The 22,148-nt window shown below is 43.7% G+C and overlaps 1 protein-coding gene across 1 annotated transcript; it reads right to left on the bottom strand.

The window, feature by feature from the left end:
* Positions 1 to 183: 183 nt before the first annotated feature.
* LOC104052115 (serine/arginine-rich splicing factor 5-like) lies at positions 184 to 21,429 on the bottom strand. The gene is made up of 8 exons (XM_064460049.1): positions 21,278 to 21,429; positions 19,028 to 19,166; positions 15,417 to 15,487; positions 14,553 to 14,639; positions 12,223 to 12,295; positions 3,618 to 3,691; positions 2,537 to 2,647; positions 184 to 1,667 (listed from the first exon to the last, which is right to left on the bottom strand). Exons 2-8 carry the CDS (start codon positions 19,151 to 19,153, stop codon positions 1,391 to 1,393), a joined length of 819 nt encoding a protein of 272 aa, XP_064316119.1. The 5' UTR covers positions 19,154 to 19,166; positions 21,278 to 21,429; the 3' UTR covers positions 184 to 1,390.
* Between the last annotated feature and the right edge of the window lie 719 nt (positions 21,430 to 22,148).

Raw genomic sequence — 22,148 nt, 5'->3', positions numbered from 1 at the left:
AATCGTATCCTGTCCTCCTGTTAGTCAGCATCCGGTTACTTACGCGTTATAACTGGTTTCTAGTTTACATTTCACTTGCTTCCATATGGGTTCACCCTCAAATAAATTTCCTTGTGATCACGTTTGCAAGACCATATGAACTGAACAGCAGCAACAGGAACATTACTAAACAAGACTGCAAAGTAAGCCAGAAAAAGGTTTTATTTTATTACGAATGGTACATTTAAACACACATAAGACTTTGGGAATAATTTACATATTTTTTCCAAAAATGTTTTCCTTCTTTAATGACACAGGAATTAAAAAAAAGATCTAATTCTAAATTGTAAGAATGAACAGTATGCGCAGAGGAAATTTCTACTAATCAAAACAACTGTGCATTCAGGAGATTTAAAGAAATTACCCTCTTTACACTTTAACATGATTAACTTTGTCACAACTGACTACACTTTTCCTGGGATTTTTTTTGCTGCTGTGATTACTAAAAATACTGTCCTTTCCATCAAGACTATTGCTAGTCATACACACATTATTTAGTTCCGTACTTTTGGGTATGAAAGCTATGTCAGTTTTATAAACATCAAAAACATGGACATGCATATTGACATTTCTGTGCAGTTTTATGGAGTCACCTGTCAAATAAAGCCTCTACATACAATACCACATACTAGTGAATTACTGGAAAATTTTTACAACAGATTCCCAATAATCCTGACATCCGGATGGAATGTCTCATTTTAACAGGAAATTGAAGCTTTCATTACTGCTTAACATGGTATCAATTCACTATCCAAATGAGCAACATTCAACTGACCAATGTGGATTCCAAATTAAGCATATTGTCAACGTCGTATAGAGCTGGAACTTGAACAGCCCGTTAAGCCAAGCAATGGGGAAAACTCTAAACTAAATTCAGCTGGTCCATTCATTCTCACACAGAATAGTAGCCACAGAACCTTAAAGGAATAAAATCTTTACTTCCTGTTCTGGGACTTAATACCAAGGACAAAAGTTAACGTAGTATTTTGGAAGTCAAGGGCCTTGGAACTGGAGGGGAAAGTGGAGGGTAAGAGAGGGAGAAAGCAGCGTATTGTCTTGTCCCATTACCTCAGCATTATGTGTACATAATATATCTATGATAGAAATGTTTACTAGTAGCAGAGAAAAAAATAAAAAAAGTCTTCCTACTCCAGACTTCACTGAAAGGAGAAAGCTGACAGCCCCTCCTCACAGAGGCAGCCTATTTGATGACAGGCACTTTGGCAATGTAAGAGGAGGTTACCCTTTCATCATGTTAACTCTTCCCCTCCCAGTTCTCATGTATAATTTGTCTCAAGTCTTCAAGAAACTTGAATCAAATTAAATGCATTAATACATCTCTAAGGGCATGTTAACTACGGCTATGAGCAGAGCTCGACCTAGAACGAGATCTTCTTTTAGAAGAGGGAGATGGGGAAGAAGCTAGCAAGCTGGAGCGGTGGCTTTTCTGGGAGTAACTCTTTTTAGGTGTACGACTGCGAGAACGAGACCGGGATCGAGATCGGGACCGGGATCGAGATCGGGACCTGGACCTTGATCTTGACCTGGACCGCCTGTCCGATCTGGAAGATCCTGTAGACCTGGACCTGCTGCGAGATCTTGAGTAACTCCTTGATCGAGATCTGCTTCTAGGGAAAACAATTCAAGTTTTTAGTCTCACCTCCTACTAAATTTAAAAGACTCAATTTACATTATCAACTACTTCGTATACACAGCTCATCCATCTGAACATCTTAATGCGCTATGCACAGCATTCAGTTATTTCAGAGTGCTGCTAGATTTCTGTTCTGCTCCCTCACAACAGCAGCTTCTTAGGCCAAGGCTAGCAGGAATTGCTAAGCCTTGACGTTCTCTGCTAGCTTGGCAAATATGAACTGCCTAATAAGAGACGCCTTCCCCCTGCCAGGAGGAGACAAACACATTTTTAGCCATTTATCAAGAAAAGCACAGAATGAAAATTCATACCTGTGGTTTTTATTCTCTCTAGAAACACCCATGTAAATTAGTTAGGGTTTCTTTCAAGATGCTAAAAAAGTCTGTAAAGGCATGGACCACGAGCACACTTTAAGGCCCGAGAGTTTAACATCTTCTCTAGTTATGCGTCTCTTTTTAATGAAAATAAATTGATTTATTTTTAAGAGGGACAATGAAAGAGCTGCAGCTAACATTTTCTAAGAGACACTTCACAGGACTGTGAAGCAGCTTTCCATTAAATTAGAACACTTTTAATACCAAAATCTATAGTTTTTTTTTTAAAGTCCTTTCATTTAAAAATGAAGTTTTATGTTAAAAAAAAAATCTCCTTACTTTCATCCAAGTGTTCTATTTACCCTGTTTTCAGCAAGTCAGTTCTTATCTAAATCTGTTTACATTGCTAGAAAGTGGTTCTGTGTGATTATATTTAACTTGGGGCCAAAGAATTAAATAATAAAACTCTGGCATCGATACTACCCAAATCCATGCCCTCAGCAGAATTTTATCAGATCAGGTGACATACCTGTGCCTTCTGTGATCTTCAGTCAGTTTAATTCTGCGTCCGTTCAGCTCAGTGCCATCCAATTTTTCCAGTGCACTCTTCATATCACTATAAGATGCAAATTCTACAACCCTGTATACCATCAGGGGAGAAAAAGGTTTCACGGAGAGCGAAAAAGCAAGAAGTAGTCTGGGCCTTTTTCTATCTGTTGATTCACAGCTTGGTGTTTTATCTTCTGAAAGCTAATTTTAACTTGGTTAACGGGAAAATATGACACTAACAGTCCCAGCCATCCATACCTTCCACATCTTAAACATTACCAAAACTCTCATCTGCAGTGAGATGGAGAAACTCCAGGAAGCTACACAAACCTGCACCAGCTGAGGAAATATCTTTCAGTCCTCCACTAAACTGCATTCTAAAGCTGTCCAAGAAAAAAAACCAAACTTGCAGATTCTCTTGCCCTATTTAGATTTTTAACAGTGCACAGAAAAATCCCCTTTGTGTTTTTAATTTGTTTTCCCTTCAAAAGAAGTCTAAGTTGCATTTGCCTGCAGTGGTCCTAGAGCACTGTTTTGCCAGCACAGACACTCTAGTCACACTTCCCTCTCTCCTGCTTTGTTGTACGGGATCTTTGTAGTCTGCAGAATTAAGAATGAAGAGCAGGCAGCTAGCTGTTCCCTGTGGAGATTGGTTATGTTCAGTTCCCATGACTCTGACTGTTGAACCAACAACCAACTGCAACACAGCCACAGACAGTAGGTATTTTAGCCTCAGGAGTCAAATCATAAATGATTATACATAAATAACTGAGTTAAAGGCAGCAGAACCCAAATGCTGAAAGTTATTCTCCCTTCCCTTTCTGCTTTGACACACTGTTTTCATGGTAGAGAGAGAGACTGAGTTCAGTACCACTTCTGAACTCCTACTTACTGACAGTTTGTGTTTGGGGTTTTTTTATTTTTATTTTTTTTTTTAAATTGAATAAATTTCAGCATCTAAGCCACACCAGAGTTATGTTTGATTTCTGTTACATTACAAGGATAATCTTGCCTTTAACAGTTTCAGTTATCGTACAGATTTAGACACAAGAAGAACTTACCCTTCATTCCTGTTGTTTCTGTGAGCATCCACATAGGTGACTTCCCCTGCCTTTCTCATGACATCTTTCAAGTCCTGCAGCAAAAGTTAATGTTTTAGCCTTAAACAAGACACAAATGAGTCAGCTAGCAGTAGTATCACCCCCTAAAACTTTCTCTGCTAAAACTGCTTAATGCTTTTATATTTTTGTATATATAAATACATATAATTTAGAAAAAGTTTCTGAGAAACAGCCTGTGTAATAGCAGCTGCATACAGAAGCATCCATTTTTACAGCCACAGGGAATAAAATATTGCTTTTAAAATAATCCTGCATCCCAAAACGAGCTGTTATGAAAATACAATGCAATACTTAAAATACCAACATACACACTGAAATCACAACTGTAACAGATGAAAAGCAACATAGTATTAAATGCAAATTTTCATGACTAACACCCCAGTTAAACGATAACCCAATATACATGGACAAATTCATTCCATATGCTCACCTCCCCCAACTTCACAGCAAAATTAAAAGCAAAAAGGTACAAAAACTATATAATTAATAATTTTACAAAGGTAAAAGAAATTTTGTGTTTCACTTGAATATCCCTCACACTACAGTGCCATGTCAATAGGTACCCCTGTATTTAACTTAGAGGCTAAAGATGCAGACACTGTAAACTTACTTGCTCAGCAACAGGATAAAGTACAAACAAATAATGTAAAAGTTCACTAAAAAGCTAAACATCTGTCTAAGTTAAAGCAGTACTCTCACCAAAGAGTATCTGATATTTTATAATCCCACACTACTTGCCATAACATGCCACATGTGACAGATACAAGAAGGTACCTTAAGCATAGAGTTGCTTGTCTAATACCTAGCTGGCTGTTGTGGTTTAGCTGGGAACTCAGCCCCACACAGTCGCTCACTCACTCCCGCACCGGTGGGACGGGGGAGAGAATCAGAAGGGTAACGCTCGTGGGTTGGAATAAGAACAGTTTAATAATCAAAATAACAACAAAAATGCAATGGAAAGGAAAACAATGAGAGGCATGAAACCCAGGGGAAGGGGAATGAACCACCAAAACAACCTGCACATGACGCACCCGCTCACCGCCCGCCAACCCGACACCGACCTCTCCGAGCCACAACTGCCCCCATTAATATACTGCTCATGGTGTCACATGGTACGGAATGAACATCCCATTGGCCAGTTGGGGTCAGCTGTCCTGGCCGTGGCCCCGCCCCTCCCAGCCTCCCGCCCACACGGCAGAACACGGGAAGCTGGAAAGGTCCCTGATCACCACAGGCACTACAGTGAGGAGAATTAACCCCCTCTCAGCCAAAACCAGCACATTCTCCACCCCTTATTCCATACCATTTACACCATGCCCAGGTCCCATACGATGCAATACAACCTCACCAACCACCACCCCTCCCCTTCCCATCCTTTAACATAATACACAGACATCATTCCCTTAGTTCATGGACCTTCCCTGTACAATGTCCATTAAAATGTCCATTGAGTTCACCCAGTCCATGACTCTGGGCTCCATCTGCCGTATCAGGCTTTCAGGGCGGGAGAGATGGTGTGTGTGCGTTGGGTCGCTGCATACCGAGTCAGTCATTGTTCCATCACTGCTGCACTTTGCTTGCTTCATCAAAGTTTATCTTCCATGGATTGGGAGGTTTGTACTATGATATCATTGACACAACACAGAGGTGACACACAATATTATATAGCAGTTCGCATTGTGCCATTCAGTTAATTTCCTGTTCTTGTCCAAAATCAAACCCCCTTGAGGCACACACCAGACTCCTCCATCCTCCCGCATCACCCACCAAGTGCACCCAGGTCCTCGAGCAAAAGCAATCCCACGAATGGCTTTGCCTTTGCCTGAGGCAGGAAGGACCCAGACTGTGTTGCCCAGCGTACTTTTTGCGTGCACTACAGGGACTCCATCCCCTTCCACAGTATGTAGGATTTCTGACTGGGCAGGGCCAGCTCGCCTGGCAGATCCCCTCGTGTTGACTAACCACGTGGCTTTTGCTAAACGTGTATCCCAGTGCCTGAATGTCCCACCCCCCCATTGCTCTCAGTGTAGTTTTTAACAGTCCATCGTACCGCTCCATTTTCCCAGAGGCTGGTCCGTGACAGGGGGTGTGATACACCCACTCAGTGCCGCGCTCTTTGGCCCAGGTGTCTATGAGGCTATTTCGCATATGAGTCCCGTTGTCTGACTCAGTTCTCTCTGGGGTGCCATGTCGCCACAGGACTTGTTCCTCAAGACCCAGGAGAGCGTTCCGGGCAGTGGCGTGGGGGACAGGAGATGTTTCCAGCCAGCCAGTCGTTGTTTCTACCATTGTAAGCACATGGCGCTTGCCTTGGCGGGTCTGTGGGAGTGTGATATAGTCAATTTGCCAGGCCTCCCCATATTTATATTTCAGCCATCGTCCCCCATACCACAGAGGCTTTACCCACCTCACTTGCTTGATTGCAGCAATGTTTCACATTCCCACGTGGATAACCTGTGCAACAGTGTCCATGGTCAAGTCCACCCCTCAGTCACGAGCCCACTGTATGTTGCATCTCTCCCTTGATGGCCTGAGGTGTCATGGGCCCACCGAGCTAGAAATAGTTCACCCTTATGCTGCCAGTCCAGATCCACCTCAGCCACTTCAATCTTGGCAGCCTGATCCACCTGCTGGTTGTTTCGATGCCCTTCAGTGGCCCGACTCTTGGGGGCGTGAGCATCCACATGCTGTACCTTTACAACCAGGTTCTCTACCCGGGCAGCAATATCTTGCCCCAGTGCGGCAGCCCAGATGGGTTTGCCTCTGCGCTGCCAGTTCTGCTTCCACTGCTGCAGCCAGCCCCACAGGGCATTTGCCACCATCCAGGAGTCAGTATAGAGATAGAGCACTGGCCACTTCTCCCATTCGGCAATACCTAAGGCCAGTTGGATGGCCTCCAATACAGTTAGCTCTTGGGGTCCCCCTGTCACTCCAGCAATGCTGATGGGTTCTGCCCCTATATAGTTTGATGGCATTAGGGTGCCCTGTGCGCCGGTGTCCACTAAAGCTTTATACTCATGTGGGTGAGACGTGCCAGGCCATTGGATCCACACAGTCCTGTAAGCCCGGTTATCCCTTTCCTCCACCCGGCTGGAGGCAGGGCCCCTCTAGTCCTGATCATGGCAGTCACAACTCACTTCCTGCAAATGTGAATCATGAGTCTCTCTATTAAGCTCAGAAATAAAATCAGCACTTCTACTCCTCTGCCTGGGGACTTGCTCACTGGAAATTGGAGCAGCAGCTTTCCTGGAAGAACCTCCCTGAGTGATTGTTCTTCCTTGCAGCTCACGTACACGTGCCTCTAAGGTCGAGCGGTAGGCTTGCCATCCCACCTCATCATGTCCTCTCCGTGGTCACGCAGGTAGAACCATGGGGTGGCCCGTGGTGTGTATCCTCTCCTTTGAGCCAGAGGACGCTTTTTCCTAAGAGCTGAGACACTACCCCATAGAGGTGGGGAGCAGGGCATATCTTCTTTGAGTTGCTGGACCTCTTGGGATAGTTTCTCCACAGCAGAGACAAGCAAGGAAGAGATATTTGCTCCGTAATCCCGGAGTCTATCGATCACCTCCGCCACCGTTGGTGCCTCGTCCCCTGTCCAGGCCATCACTGTCAATGAGGCTGCATACGAGGATGGTGCGCTCCGTACAAACTTCTGCCACACGGGTCGTGTGCACTCGGCTTCATCTGGATCTGTGGATGCCTGTTGATCATCCAGGTCACCATAAATCACCTCAAGCACAGCTAATTCCCTTAGATACTGGATGCCTTTCTCCATAGTTGTCCATTTTCCTGGGCGATATGTAACATCTTCTTTAAAGGGATACCTTTCCTTCACTCCGGACAGGAGTCGCCTCCAGAGGCTGAGGGCTTGCGTTCTTTTTCCAATTGCTTTGTCAACACCCCCTTCCCCAGAAAGGGAACCCAGCTGTTTGGCTTCTTTTCCCTCCAGTTCCAGGCTACTGGCCCCGTTATCCCAGCATCGGAGCAGCCAGGTGACAATGTGCGCACCTGAACGACGGCTGAAATCTTTCCACGTATCTCGCGGCTCACTCAAGGACAGGGATCGGGTGGTCTCCGTTTCATTTATGACGACTTCCTCCTCTCCTCATGATGGCCCTGCTTCTTCCTCATCATCCCGTTCTAAATGAGTTGACGTCCGCTTCCAATATTTCGTCTTGTGTATGGGGGCGACTGATATTGGCATGGGTTGATTCTCCGAGTCAGCTCCAGTACCTGTCGTGGGGGTTTGAGTAGCCGCAGTGCTTGTCTTGGGGGTTTGAGTAGCCACAGTGCCCGTCACTATGCCTTTGAGACATTCTCTTCCCCTTGGGAGCACTGAATACTGTTGAGCAGGGCTCGGTATGCATGGGCCAGGCCCCGGCACGTTGCAGTTATCTGTGTCTCTCTGGAGTTCCCAGCACAACAACATACTTTTTCCAAGTATTCTACTAGTTTTTCAGGATTCTGCACTTGTTCAGGGGTGAAACTCCAAAACACTGGGGGTGCCACTGCCCTAGGTATTCGCCCATGCTATCCCACATGCCCTGCCACTCGTAACTATCAAGCCTTGGGGCAGATTTCTGGGTGATATTCTTAAGTTGCTTAGTCAAAACCAAAACAACCTGCCCAAAAACTAACAATAAGTGCACCTTAACCACTCAAGGATGTTCAAGATATAAAAAGGTTGTTGTAATAAAGGCAGAGACATCATAGAATAAAGATGCAAAGACACCATTCTGTATTTCCTCCATATAAGATCTCTCTGAGGAGGAGGCATAATTGCTGATTGCCTCAATGAGGTGGTATCCAAGGTACAGTAACGGTTTCAGCAAAAACCCCAAATACCAGATAAAGCTGAAAACCAGTGTTTGCATGACAAATCTTGTAGGCAAAACATCACTAATCACAGCAGAACACAGCAGACTCAACAAACCAATCTTTAACACCAGCTGCAAAAGTTAGAACATGGTGCTGTGACCAGCAGCTGTTAGTATCTCCAACCCTCGAGCCCCATGTTAGGTGCCAAAAAAGACTGTTGTGGTTTAGCGGCAGCTCAGCCCCACAGAGTCGCTCACTCACTCCCCCACCAGTGGGATGGGGGAGAGAATCAGAAGGGTAACGCTCGTGGGTTGGGATAAGAACAGTTTAATAATTAAAACAACAACAAGAAAAATGCAATGGAAAGGAAAACAATGAGAGGCATGAAAACCTGGGGCAGGGAAAGGGGAATGAACCAGCAAAACAAACCGCACGTGACACACCCGCTCTCTGCCCGCCAACCCAACACCACCAGTCCCCAACCCGACACCGACCTCTCCGAGCCACAACTGCCCCCATTAATATACTGCTCATGGTGTCACACGGTACGGAATGAACATCCCATTGGCCAGTTGGGGTCAGCTGTCCTGGCCGTGGCCCCGCCCCTCCCAGCCTCCCGCCCACACGGCAGAACACGGGAAGCTGGAAAGGTCCCCGACCACCACAGGCACCACAGTGAGGAGAATTAACCCCTTCTCAGCCAAAACCAGCATACTGGCCAAGAGGAACTCTCTTACATGACAAAGAGAGAGTGATGGCTCATAGCAATATGCTTCACGGAGGTACCAGAGGCCCTGAAAGCACTGGACATAGTGTGCAGAAGTGGCTAAAGAACCCGAGGATGATCTGTGCTAGCCTATCAAGATCAAACCCAGGCAAAGCAAGATCTAGATCTCCAAAAAAAAAGGATTCTCATAGGAACCAAAAGGAAAATTCAGAACAGGCCAAACCCTAGAATTTCAGCCACTAGAAAACCCCAAAATCTTTGGTTCTTTTTCCTCCACACAAGAAAAATGAGGGTTAACCAAATCAAGATTGTTAGAAGAGGTTCAAAATGCACTTGGTTAGAAATATGCTTAAGAAAGAAAAGACTACAAAAACAAAGAGCCAGGAAAAACTTCAGAACATTTGCCACAGGACATAAGAAGGCTTAGTTTTATCTAATCTTTTCATTAAAATCTAATAGTTTTCTTTTAAAGAATGGCATATGCAAACTAGTAGATATTTTCATTTTTTTTACATGTGCTTAACACAAAGAAACCTTAACAGCAAATGAAAAATGGGCCCTACAGCACCATTAAAAGTAACATTTCAACCACAGTATGTTTACCCAATTTAGAGATGAAGAACAAAATTTTGGCTCTGCTCAAGTCAATGAGAGCTTAACCAGACCAGGACTGGTAAATCAAAAGGAAGTCAGAAAATGTTAATCTACGTAATTATTTTCTAATTCACTAACTTTAGACTTCAAAATTGAGGGCCCCCCCCAGACTTGCCACGCTATACACTGAATCCTAAGGATCATCATCATGAAATATCATTTGTAATAGTAATGTCAACACGATTAAGATGCCAACATTATTGCTCAGAAGAGAGTAAGTGCACATGTTATAAAAGCTCAACCAATTATTTGCTATTTGTTTCAAAGTTATGTGGTTTTACTTAACCAGTGGAACAGTCAAATTTTATCCCAAGTTCACTGTTCTGGTTCACCTTAAACAGGACAAGAATAGCCTGTTGTCCTTCGCAGCAAAGGAAAATAAGGTGTAGGACAACTATAAATAGGAAAAACACATATTGAAAGTTACATCTTGATGTAACACAGATCTACTTTTCCCAACTGCTTGGAAATTCAACAATACTAATGAACTAATGACTGTGGTTGGGAAGCTCTGAACATGCAGAAATATGTTTTCTAAATTAAGAACTCTTGACAGTTTGCTTACTACTTAGATATGAGATTATCTATTAACAATACAGTCAACAATTTGAGGAAACTGATCTGAATACCAATTTTATTTGTGGATTGCTTGTTTTGTGGTTTTGGTGTTGTTTTTTTTTAAATATCCCAACATAATAACTTTTAAAGGAGACAGCATTTCTCAAAGCATGGGGACCTGCACACACCAAAGATAAAATTATGCACATAAGTTTTAAAGCAAGGTTCCATATCAATTGTGCTTGCTAGAAGCTCAGGGATTAGAAAAGAATAATGCCACTACTGTTAACGTATTAGCTATTTTAATCTGTCATCTAAGTAGCATAGTTAAAAGAAGTTAAAACACTATAGTCAGGATCAAAGCAGTACAGCTTCAAAACTAAATGAGGCTTGCATATGGATGTTAGCTTCAAATGGTGTCTATTTAGGCAGGTATCAAGACATGAAGTCTTTTACACTAACTTATCCTGTATTTAAGAGAGTCACTAGAACATGTAATTAGAATCCTAAAGATTCATCAGCATGAAATCTGAATTGGGTGAGCTTCAGTCTACAATGGTAAGTACACATAAAGCCATTACAAATATTCACAAGTAAAAGAAAGCTACAGAAATGTTAACATTTTTTTCAAGTTATGAATTTAACACTAAACATTATCATAGGATTTACTCTCCTTAACACTCCATTCTAGCTTACTGCTGTTTCCAAGCACTGTGTTTTGTAACAATCTCCTCATATACATAACCCCATAGCATACCCAGAAGATACTTAGATGAAATCTACTTGCTCATCACATCAACTCAGAAGTTTTTTCAATTATTCAACAATTAACACAACTGTACAATTATGAACCTTTTGAACCTGTCAGGCAGAAGACAAACAAACCTAGTTCAACCGTTCATCTGCATGGAATGTACCCAGGCTCTTATGAAACACATCAGTGGAGCTCCAGGCAAACCAAACAGCCTCCTCATGTGGATCTAGCTGAAAAACCAAGGCTCTGAACATTCAACATGTTATACTGCATCTTTCACTACACTAATTAAAGTCTCTATTCAAAGAATATAAAGGTTAACAAACAAGACTAAACTCCACTATTCACTCACCTTTTGTAAACAGCATCTGTTGCTATGCCCTTAAAAACTAAACTTTCCATAGACTGTATACTATGCAGAACACAACTAAAGGATTTGATTGTATGGTATTTCTGTTAAAATCCAGCTGAAAATTAGCAGAACATTAGCAAGGGGTGAAGAAAAGTAGAAAGGTGGTACACCTAGAGTTTTTTTAAAAATATCTACAGTAAGCGTACTTTACACAGTAGCTTTTTTAAGATTCCCTTTATTAATGACATATTACCAGACTTCTCAGTCATGCATTGTATCACAAAAATATTTTGGAAAACATAAGAAAAGACCATAAATTTCACTCAAAACAAAGTCATGCACTTCCAGGTGTAACAATACAAGAGGACAACACAGTCTGAATGGATCCTATGCTTCAGTAATTTAGAAACAATCTAGAGTCTTTGAAACTTTTATCAGTTGGTAGACACAAGTAAGCAAGAACTGGTTCCCAACTACAAAATCTAGTTATAGAACTATTTGCACAGCTGTGAAACAGAAGACCTCTAAGTTTTTGAATGCTAATTTTTAGCAATCACTGAAGCCTTTTTGCTTATTTTTTATTCATGTTAAATATTTATGATGGCTTTATTAAGAAATTTGGCAAGAAATTAGGGTAGGAAAATAAGGTGTAAAAAAAAAAAAAGATAAGGTGTTAACTCACCTGCCAGCTGATACGGGATGAAAGGTTTTCAACTATGATCCTGTGTTCAGTACGAACAGGAGGTCCATACCGGCTAGAGGAGTTCAGAGGAAAAAAAACAAAGGAAAAAGTCTCCAGTGTAAGGAACTTAGAACTTTAAAAAACCGATGTTTTCCATAGTCTGCTGTGAGATTTAAGTATTTTCCTTGTTGCTGGACTGCAGCTTTGATTCTCCCTAGTCAAGTATATTCTTAAGAGTCCGCTACAAGAACCAAGCTGCTAAGAGGACATTAAAAAGGATTTTGGTAAAGAACTTTGTACCAAGGCAGTCAATACAGCTGCCATTTTTTCTAGATACACTGGAATAAGTGCCTAGTAAAATGAAATAATGTAAAGAGAATTAGTTTAGTTTTGGTATTTGACAGGCTTGGCTCACACATACAGTTTTGGAGGGTATTCATGCAAAGGGCAATTTTAATTTTTTTTTTTAGTTGGAAGGAAAAATTCTGCTTCATGTCAGGGAGATAGAAGGCACTATTTAAAGGCATCTTAGTTCATGCTTCTAAATTCCCAATCACTTGTTAATATTTACATATGCCTCCGTGACCTATATTAGATATTTTTGTGGGTAGAAATATTTTAGTAAAATGAGAGCTAGATAACTGGTTGCTCTGAAATAACTGTGACAGTTTACAGTTCCTGAATGAAAGCCTATGTTTTTCATGTAAGCAAAAATTAAAGACCCTCTCAAAAAATGAAAATGTGGCTTGAAAATGTTCATACAGAAAAGAAGAGTAAGGTCATTTCTGTTCCCAATCCTATTCATTCTGAATCCAAAGGGATCTGAGAACTATGGAAAAAGGTATGCCAGCCTTTTGATAAGTAATGCAGGATTCTAACAATGGCACTACTTCGTATTACTACAAAAAGAGTCAAGAATCAAGAACACTGACCTTAGAGAAAATTATTCTCATCTTCTCCTCCCATAGAAACATAATCCTAAACGGTGTGTATTGATTTGTACACTGAAGCATAGGCAATTTCATTTCAGTGCATACCTCAAAGTGTCCCAATTTTTTTCAGAACATCCAGATCTTCCAGGCATTTAAACAGAGGTCCCAGAGTCCCAAAACTGGCAGGCTGAGTCCCATTTTTCCATTATTGCAAACCGCAGTCTCTTCCTGTCTGGCATCGGCAGTCTGACGTCATGAACATGACTACAACGTCAGATGCCCACGACCTTCAATCATACTTCCTACTTTAAAAGTCCACTTTTAGCCTGGACCTCGGACCAATTATACCGCATCAAGGTTACTGCCACTAAAGAAAAAATAATCTAATTAGCATACTTGCATATGCAAATTAGATAGCCCAGACACTGGTTTGTAACTGGCAGCAATTCTGATTTTGAAACAAATGCAGAGGTTTATGTCAGTTAAGTCTTCATCTTTCTTCCAAACGCTACTCTGCATAGGCCACTGCTATAAAAGTTTCTACAGAGTAAATTATTCCATACATATTTACTTCACACAGGCAGATATAAAGTACAAAGACAGAATGTGTAGCTGTTCGGTGGAATATATGCAAATCCGCAGAACTTTCACAAACTCCACTGCAAGACAGCACACGGTTCACCACTGGCTCAAATCTCTGAAAGTGAACAACTCCACAAATACTCTATGTCCACTACAGGTATTCCAGATATGAGCTACATTCTGTTTTTCAGATTCCACTGTCTGACAGAGGATCTCCTTCAGCAAGGCACCTGCTCGGTCAGCAAACTTAGTCAACTGGCATTTAAACACTTCTGCACAGGCTAGTATCTTGTGCCCTAGCACTGTTTCTCAAATACAGTTCCTTTTGTACTCTGTGCTGAAGTAAGCATTTTGATAAACATACAACTGGAAATGTGAAAGCCTACTATTGCTCTACAACAATTCTACTTAGCCTGTAAGCTCAGTTTAATGACAAAAGCCTCAATAGAGAAACTCTGGCATTTTTCTTCATTTAGGTTAAAGACAGCCCATCCAACTGCATCATTACTCCTTCACATCACCTACACAACGGTAGGAAGCAAGACCAATGTAGTGCCTACAACATGGAGAGGGAGCACTTCATAATAGGTTTGTGAAACTCTGCGAGCCAGTTAAACTGCTTTAAAATCCACATTCTCCTCAGCCATAGGAGGTAAGTAACAGTAATGGACCTCCAAGGTTTGAGAAGATAAAACTTCTTTCGTAAAGCTATAAAAGGAAACAGAGCTGGATCCCTAACTCCAACCACAAGAAGCAAACAGTATTTCAGTACAGTTCTTCAGTTGCTCTGTAGGAAACAGAGTCCAGACCACCTACCTCGATCCACTCTGCGACTGGTAATAACTGAACCGTTGTGGGAATCTGCCCCTTCCTCTTCGGGCTCGAGCATGCTCAATTGTAACCCTTACGATAGGAACAAAACATGCAATCAAAAAATAAAACCAAACTTTCAGTATTTGAGACTGACTTAAATCTTTTGCAACTGGAAGGCACATGTGCACAAACAAGAATTATCTTGCCCTTGCAAGCAATGATTTGTAACAGTCGCTGGCATTTCTTAAAGAGCCAGAACAGTGGTATTCTCTTGTCGCATTCATCTCCCTCAGACTTTCATGAAAATGTCTTTAATTCAGATTGAAACAATTAAACTTGCTCAGCCAGAGCCCAAGAGCAACCACAGAGGGCAGAAAGTACCAAAATAAGTAACAACAACCTAATGACCTAAACCAAGCTTCCACAATCAAAATAAAAATTACTGTAATATATAACGACTATAGTCCACACTGCTGCAAACTGAAGGGAAACACTCCGAATGATGAGAGGCTATCATCAACTTGTTTTCTGAAGTCAACAGACAGATAAATAACAAATAAATAAGTTCAATTTACTTCTACTAATATTTCTAGTGACAAGACCTTCAGTTAGCTTTGAAGGAGAAATAAGTGCAAGCAGACAACCCAGTCAGCCCTACTCCAAACCACCCCTCCTCCAGTCCCAAACTATCTTTGCCTTATATAAGGCTGTAACCAGGATCCCAACAGATCTCTTCATCTAAAGTTATGGAAGGTGTACCCAACCACAGAGCCACAAGAAACTGGCGTCGGAGCACAAGCTAATGCACTGTATTTGGATACAAAGCACTTTTGCTGTTCTCAGGCGAAATTATGTTAATAAGCTTACCTTTCATCACACAACTCTTTTCCATTTAGTTCATAAATTGCATCATCGGCATCCCTGTGGTCTTCAAATTCCTAGAAAGAACATACAAATAAAAAAAAGTACCTTCCCTCACAGTATATTCAAATGCTAGAGAACATGTTTCTTTATAAATTTTACATTTCTGCAGCAAGTATCAGCCAGAACTTTGAACAAGGAAGTGGATTCCTAGTACATTTACAACTGAAGAGCCAAGATGCTCCCATTCATAACCGTTTTGTCTTCCTCCACCCCATAACCTCCTTTTGCCTCCCTCAGTTGCTTCAGTATAACTATTTGCAGGGCCTATATAAAATAAATTAATGAAATGACCTATTTTATTACAGAAATATGTAAAATGCTTTTTTGGACAGAGGTGGGAGGATTCCTTAAAGGCATACAGTTTAAAACATAGCCCTACATACAGGGAAATCCGATAAAACAGCACAAGTTGATCCACTACATCCAAAAGCAGGAGAGCTGCGCATTCCCAAAACCATCTAAAGGGGATGAATGGGGCTGAACTGGCAAAGAAAGAGTGAACCAGAGAAAAAGCCGTTCTGGTTTTTGGTTTTCCCCCCCCCCCCCCCCCGAGTGAGTTCAGCTCACTAGCCTGGCAAAAAGGTGCCTGTGTAAGAAGAGTAAGAAACATAAGCCCCTCTTCAGCACTGGCCACCTGTGGGTCTGGATCAGCTATAATATGCTATTCCATACACTGTTGCAACAGAATCTGTTGCTTTGCTTTTGGCAGCAATGCTGCTTTAGTCAGCCTGAGTAGCCTCTGCCCACTACCCAGCCCACTGGTTCTTGCCAAAGCTGTTTGTACAGCTCTGCAGGAAACTAGGTCAAGAAACCCATCCAGATGAAAAACAGCACACTTTGTGCAAGAGGTGGGGTGAAAAACAGTGTTATTTTTCAACCAGATCAGCTTCTCAGGTAGGTTCCTTATGCAGCTGAACAACTGTGGTAACACCATGTGAGACAAGGGGAGAAAGGAAAGAAAGAAAGCAGTGAGAACAAGCAGCTGGGGGACTGCTTCAACCAACAGCACAGATGGAGAAAAAAACCGTGGAACTGCATCTTGAAAGCAATGAACAACAGAGAAGCAGCTTCTCAAGCTGAAGAAAGTATTTCGTAACTATAAACAGCTTTTCAGAAGCAATACTGGCTTAAGCTATCTTCCCCTCTCTGCATTGAAATCTGTTTTCACTACCAAGTGAAACATCACACATCCTTGCATGATGATGCAAAGACTATCTTGCGAAAATTAATTTAGGCTCAGCATTTAATATCAATAGTTAGCACCTACAACTCCCATGATTTCAGCTGGTTTCTAACAAACTGAATGTCTGCCAGTCTACCCAGCTTCACATACTAGCTTTACGGTGTGACATCTGAAAAGATTCTGCACTGAAATCTACAAGCTTTAAGTAAATTTAACCAGTTTCAAAGATCAAGCAAGATTTTGACTGAGCACAATGAAACATGCTTTTAACACTACAACAATGTTCGATCAGAATCACTTGATTTTCTAGGAGGTTTTATAAAAAGAGATTTTAAGCAATCATAACCAAAGATTAACTGACAGCCCATCACAAGTGAGGTACCACAAAGGATAACACTGTTCAGTGTATTTATAAGTTATCTGGATGACAGGACAGAGCGCACCCTCACCAGTTCTGTGGCTGACACTAAAGTGGAAGGAAAAACCACCACGCAGAGAGACTTTGATAGGCTGAAAGATTAGGCCAATAAGAATTGCGGGTGTTAACATAAGATAAACGTGAAGTCCAGCACCTGGGACAGAATAACCCCAAGAAACAGAACACGCTGGGGTCTCAGTGGCTGAAGTGTAGCTCTGCTGAAAAGGACACAGAAATCCTTGTGGAGAGTCAGCTAAGCACGAGTCAGCAGTGTGGCCTTGCTTCATGAAAGCAAACCACATCCTGGGCTGCATCAGCAAGAGTACAGCCAAATGACCAAGGGATGCAATTATTCCACCTTACTTGGCATTTGTTAGGCTGCACCTGGAACACTGTGTCCAGTTTTGACACAGACATTGAAAAATTGGAGCGTGACCAGCAGAGGGCCACCAAAACTGATCAGAAGGTTGGAGACAAAGAATGGTTGAGGGTGGTGTGTTTGTTCAGCCTGAAGAAAAGGCAGCTTGGAGGGGATCTAGTCAGTCTTCCAATACCTAAAACATAGTTACAGAAATGATGGGAGTGCTTTCCTCATGGGACGGGCACAGTGACAGGATGACAGGCAAAGGGCGGGAAGTTTTGTTCAGATGTTAGGAAAGAATTCTTCATCATGAGAACAATTAAATTTTTTAGACAGAGTTATGGGATGATTATTCAAGCTTACTAGTGAGCTTTGAAAAGAAAATGCTCTGTCTAGGAACTGGAGAAGAAAGGAAGGATGGTTGGCTGACTCACGTAGAGATGACGACTCATTCAGGTACAACTACTGTTCAACAGCCCTGCCCGAAAAGAGAAGAGGAATGCTCAGGGAAAGGTGATTGAGAAATAGCAGCAATTGGAAAGGACGCACTAAATAAACTCAGGCTCGTGTCTGGATCAGCCACTTACCTCCCAACTTTAAGAGGCAGGTATTTACCTATGGGCAATCAACAATGAGTAGCTCATGCTGCAGGGCAATTGGGAACTGACACTTGTAGGAGTCAAGAAGTAATACTTGTATGAAACTAAAGTAGGCAAAGCCTATTTTTTTTTGTTCTTTTCCCACAGCTTCACCCAAGGGATTGATCTTGGTAGGACGAATGGCACTAAGCCTGCCAATGTGAGGGCAATATCAACCTTTCCAGTTTGAACTCAGTGCTGCAGAACAGCTAGTTCTCAGTTCTCTGGGGCTAACAGTTAAGAAACAGGCTGATCCTGAGTCAACTTGGGAACCTGTAAAGCTGTAAAAATTTGGACAACAGTTTAGGAGCACAGGGCTCTAGAAAGCAGTAGTAGGAAACTGAGATCCAATGAACTGTGTATTTCACTTAATAGTCTGATAGACACATACACCCTGTGAACATACACTGATAGTGAACATGCCTAACTTTAGCTCCACAAGAGTTAAAAGCTGTGCAGTTGTTAAAAGAGTTAAAAGCCAACAGCAAGCACCTATTACACCTGCCCTCCTAGCCAACTACTTTGCTTTTATGTCAGTCCATTATTTAGACATGTGACCAGGCAGACTAGAAGAAGCGAGAGAGAAACAGAGAGGAACGTGAGTGAGTCTGTATTAAACTCTTCTCCGGGTCAAGACTTTGTCAATTTTTGTAATGCCATAAGAGGATATTTATACTGTCTTCAGAAATAAGGGATAAGATTTAAATCCATGGAAGACTAGGATCAGACAATGCATTTAACACAGCTAGGATATTACCAAGATTTTGAGCAAAAATCTGGCCAAAACCAGGTAAAACACTAATCCCAACACCTGAAAAGCAGCCTGAAGTGTATATTAATATTTTCCATTTCCCATTGGAACTATTATTCTCTTAAGCATCTTCCCTTCCTTGACATCAGCCTAGCAAGGCTAGTACCTGCAAGCAAGAGAAAGGAAAATAAGGTACTGCTTACCACAAATCCAAATCCATTTTTAAGATGTATTTCTCGTATGCGTCCATATCCTTTGAAGAATTTCTCCACATCCCGTTCCCGAGCACGTGAGCTTAAGTGTCCAACAAAGACACGGCAGCCACTCATCTTAATGTTGATGCTAAGAAAGAAAACAGCATTGTTTATCAGATCAGCAAACTTAAAATAGGGTGATTAAGATCACTTTTACATCTCAGAAATCTTGGTTAAATGGGATTTGATTTTCTTGTCCTCCAGATATACATGCTAAAAACCCAATTCCTCTCTGTAGCCAAAGGAGTGAGAAAATCCTATCTTACTGACTTCTAGCAAAACCTGCACAGAACTCCCAACTTTGCCCCTTTTTAGTCATATAACTTAAAGACTTCTTGTATCTGAAATAACATTCTTGTTTATTGCTGCACTAATAAGGCGTATGTACCACAGAGCATGAAAAAACCCTACTTTATAAGTTCCAAGATGAATATGCTGGGCTAACAGCAGTTTTAAAAAAAGTAAAACAAACCAACCCAACAAAACTGTTGCACTAATCATTGGAATAATGACACAAAACACTTTCAAACTTTTGCTTTCACCTGAAAGGATTACTGCAATAAAAATTTTCTTAGCATCCAAACGATAAATGGTAGTAATCAAATTATTTCTATTTGCCCTAATCATAAAATACCTTAACGGTCTACCAAGTTATAAAGAAGAAACATTTTGTTACTATGAGATTTTAACAGCAGCAAAAACAAAGGCTATTTCAGATATTCAGGTTTTCAAAACTATCTCCCGATACAGGATATTTTTTGTAAGGTCCATTGTTTATCTTGAGTATGTAACTTTTTTCATTTATGTGATTTAGAAATTTTTAAGTCCTTGTGACTGGAAAACATTAATTATTTGGCTCAGCTTGCTGTCATACAACAGAGAAAGAATCCAAGCCCTAAGGAGTGGAAATACAATGTGATCTTGTATTACGATATCGGACTGTAAAGCAGACAGAATAAATAGACAATATATCACGTTATCTATGAAAGCAGTTCAAGACAATTTGGATGCAGTATTTTGAATTAGCGTGATTTACCTTCTGTGTTAAGACCCGTTATGTTTTTATTGATCAGCTTCTTTAGTTGGGCTCACTATGCCATCAGAGAAGTGCCAGAACTTTGGAAGGCAGGATAAAGGGCTTCATATGGGGCGAGGGGTAGAAGTGTGACAGCACTTACTTAGATTAGCTGGAACTGTCCCCGACCCACTACCTGAGGTGATAGCCATTTAACTGCTTTCACGTGAAGAGTTTCGTGCTTCTCCCAGGAGGGCCAAGGTTGCCCGCTGTAACCACTGCCTGCCTTTGTGACCGCACTTGCATTTTTATGCCCACATGGAAATCCAGCTGAGGGGACTGACCCAGCTCCGTCGCAGCCTTCCGACAGATTGTTTTCCCGATGCACCCTCACCACACGAGCGCTAGCAAGGCCAACGGCGGGTATTAAGGGAAAGAGAGGCCTTTGCAAAGGAAGGACAGACTTACATAAAATTATGTGCTTTAAAACAGGGTAAGAACACAGCACTCATTTTAAGAACAACATAGGTCTGACAGATTAAAACGGCTACGTAACTGCTGTTCAATACTTTTAGTTCTTAGTTCTAGAAAAACAAGTGGGGAGGAGAACCGCAGAAGGAGACGAACACGGGGCGGGTGGAACTGCGAGCCTCAGGAAGCCGCACAGGCACAGGCGCGCCGTGCAAACCACCTGTCCGCGCGCTCTTTGCCCAAGCACCGGGAGCACAACGGATCTGAGCCCTGCCTCGACGCCCGCGACCCGCAAGGCTTCACACGCCGACCCTCGCGCCACGCCTTTGCTCGCTCGCGGCTCACTGGATCAAACACGCTGGGCCCAAAGCGCCCGGGGCCGCGGCGAAAGCCCCTCTGCTCGCTCGCCTTCTTCAGGAGCCGACGGGCCGTGCTGGCCTCGCCGCCTCCCGGGGCGGCAGGACCCTCTCTTTGGGTTCGCCGCCACCGAGGCGCCGGCCCGCTCGGCAACCGGCCCGACGCCAGCCAGGCCTCCCAGAGCTGCTGCTGTTGCTGCTTCTTCTTCCTCCTCCTCCTCCTCACCCCCTCTGCCCGGCGCCGCCACAGGAAAGGCCGGGCCCGCCCCCGCCCCGTAAGCAGGACCCGGCTGCGAGAAGCAGGACCCTCCCCCAGCCCTCCCGCCACGAGCCGGACGAGGAGGGGCGGCCGCTCACCGTCGCCGAGCTCCGAGTCCTGCAGGCCGTGAGGTAACCACTCTTCCCGGCGGCGGCAATGGCTGCCTCGTCCCTCCCAGAGCCCGGCAGCGCCGCGCGCCCCCGCCGGAGGCTGCGTAACTGCCGCCGCCCGCCCCCAACTCCCGGCGTACATCGCGGCGGCGGCCCCCGCCCGCGCCCGGCGCCGGCGCAGCCCCGCGCCATGCCGGGAGATGTAGGCGGCGGGGCGGTGACCCGGGCCTGCGGCCGCCCCGCCCCAGCGGCTCCTCCTCCGGTGGGGCGCGGAGCGCGGGTTTGTGGGGATGGCGGTGCCTTGGGTGCTGGGGGGAGGAGGGCGGTGCAGCCCGCGCAGGGCGAGCCGGGTCGGAGCGGGCTGCGCCGCCGCCGGGCCCGGGCCGCGGGGAGGGGGGGTGCTGGAAGCCGGCGCTTGCCGCGCAGCGCCCTGAGCGAAATGGCGCTCCTTTCCCAGCCGAGCGAGGCTCTGCCGGTGCATCCCGGCCCGGCTCTGGCGTCCCTCGGCCCCTGGGCTTCGTGCTAGTGGCCGAGACACGGCAAAAAAAAGATGGTCTTGCTGGTCAACGCGTGGAGGAGCGAGGGCACGCGGCCGGGGGTTCATCCCCGGGGCCGCGTGTTCGCTCGGCCACGGCAGCTCTCCTGCCAACAAAAGTTTGCTGCGGCCGGCCCCTGACTACAACTTCTCCCCCCAGCGCGCAGAATTGCACTGCTTTGGACAAACTCACAGTACCGCTACTGTCGCCAGCTCCGGGGGCAAACCTTGGGTGGGCAAAGGTGGCTGCTGAGGGTACAGGCTGGTGTGGAAGTGCTGGGCGGAGGCTGTTTTTCCACACATATCCATCCTGCACGCTACTTT

This window comes from Phalacrocorax carbo, chromosome 9 (genome assembly GCF_963921805.1).
Source record: "Phalacrocorax carbo chromosome 9, bPhaCar2.1, whole genome shotgun sequence".
NCBI lineage: Eukaryota > Metazoa > Chordata > Aves > Suliformes > Phalacrocoracidae > Phalacrocorax > Phalacrocorax carbo.
This window is presented reverse-complemented; position numbering and strand designations above follow the sequence as displayed.

Coding starts and splice junctions, on each gene's coding strand:
- LOC104052115 (XM_064460049.1), bottom strand. CDS start 19,153: ATGAGTGGCTGCCGTGTCTTTGTTGGACACTTAAGCTCACGTGCTCGG. Junction 12,296..14,552: donor CAGTCGCAGAGTGGATCGAG/GTAGGTGGTCTG, acceptor GAACTCCTCTAG/CCGGTATGGACCTCCTGTTC. Junction 3,692..12,222: donor CATCCCGTATCAGCTGGCAG/GTGAGTTAACAC, acceptor CTTTTGCTGCAG/GACTTGAAAGATGTCATGAG.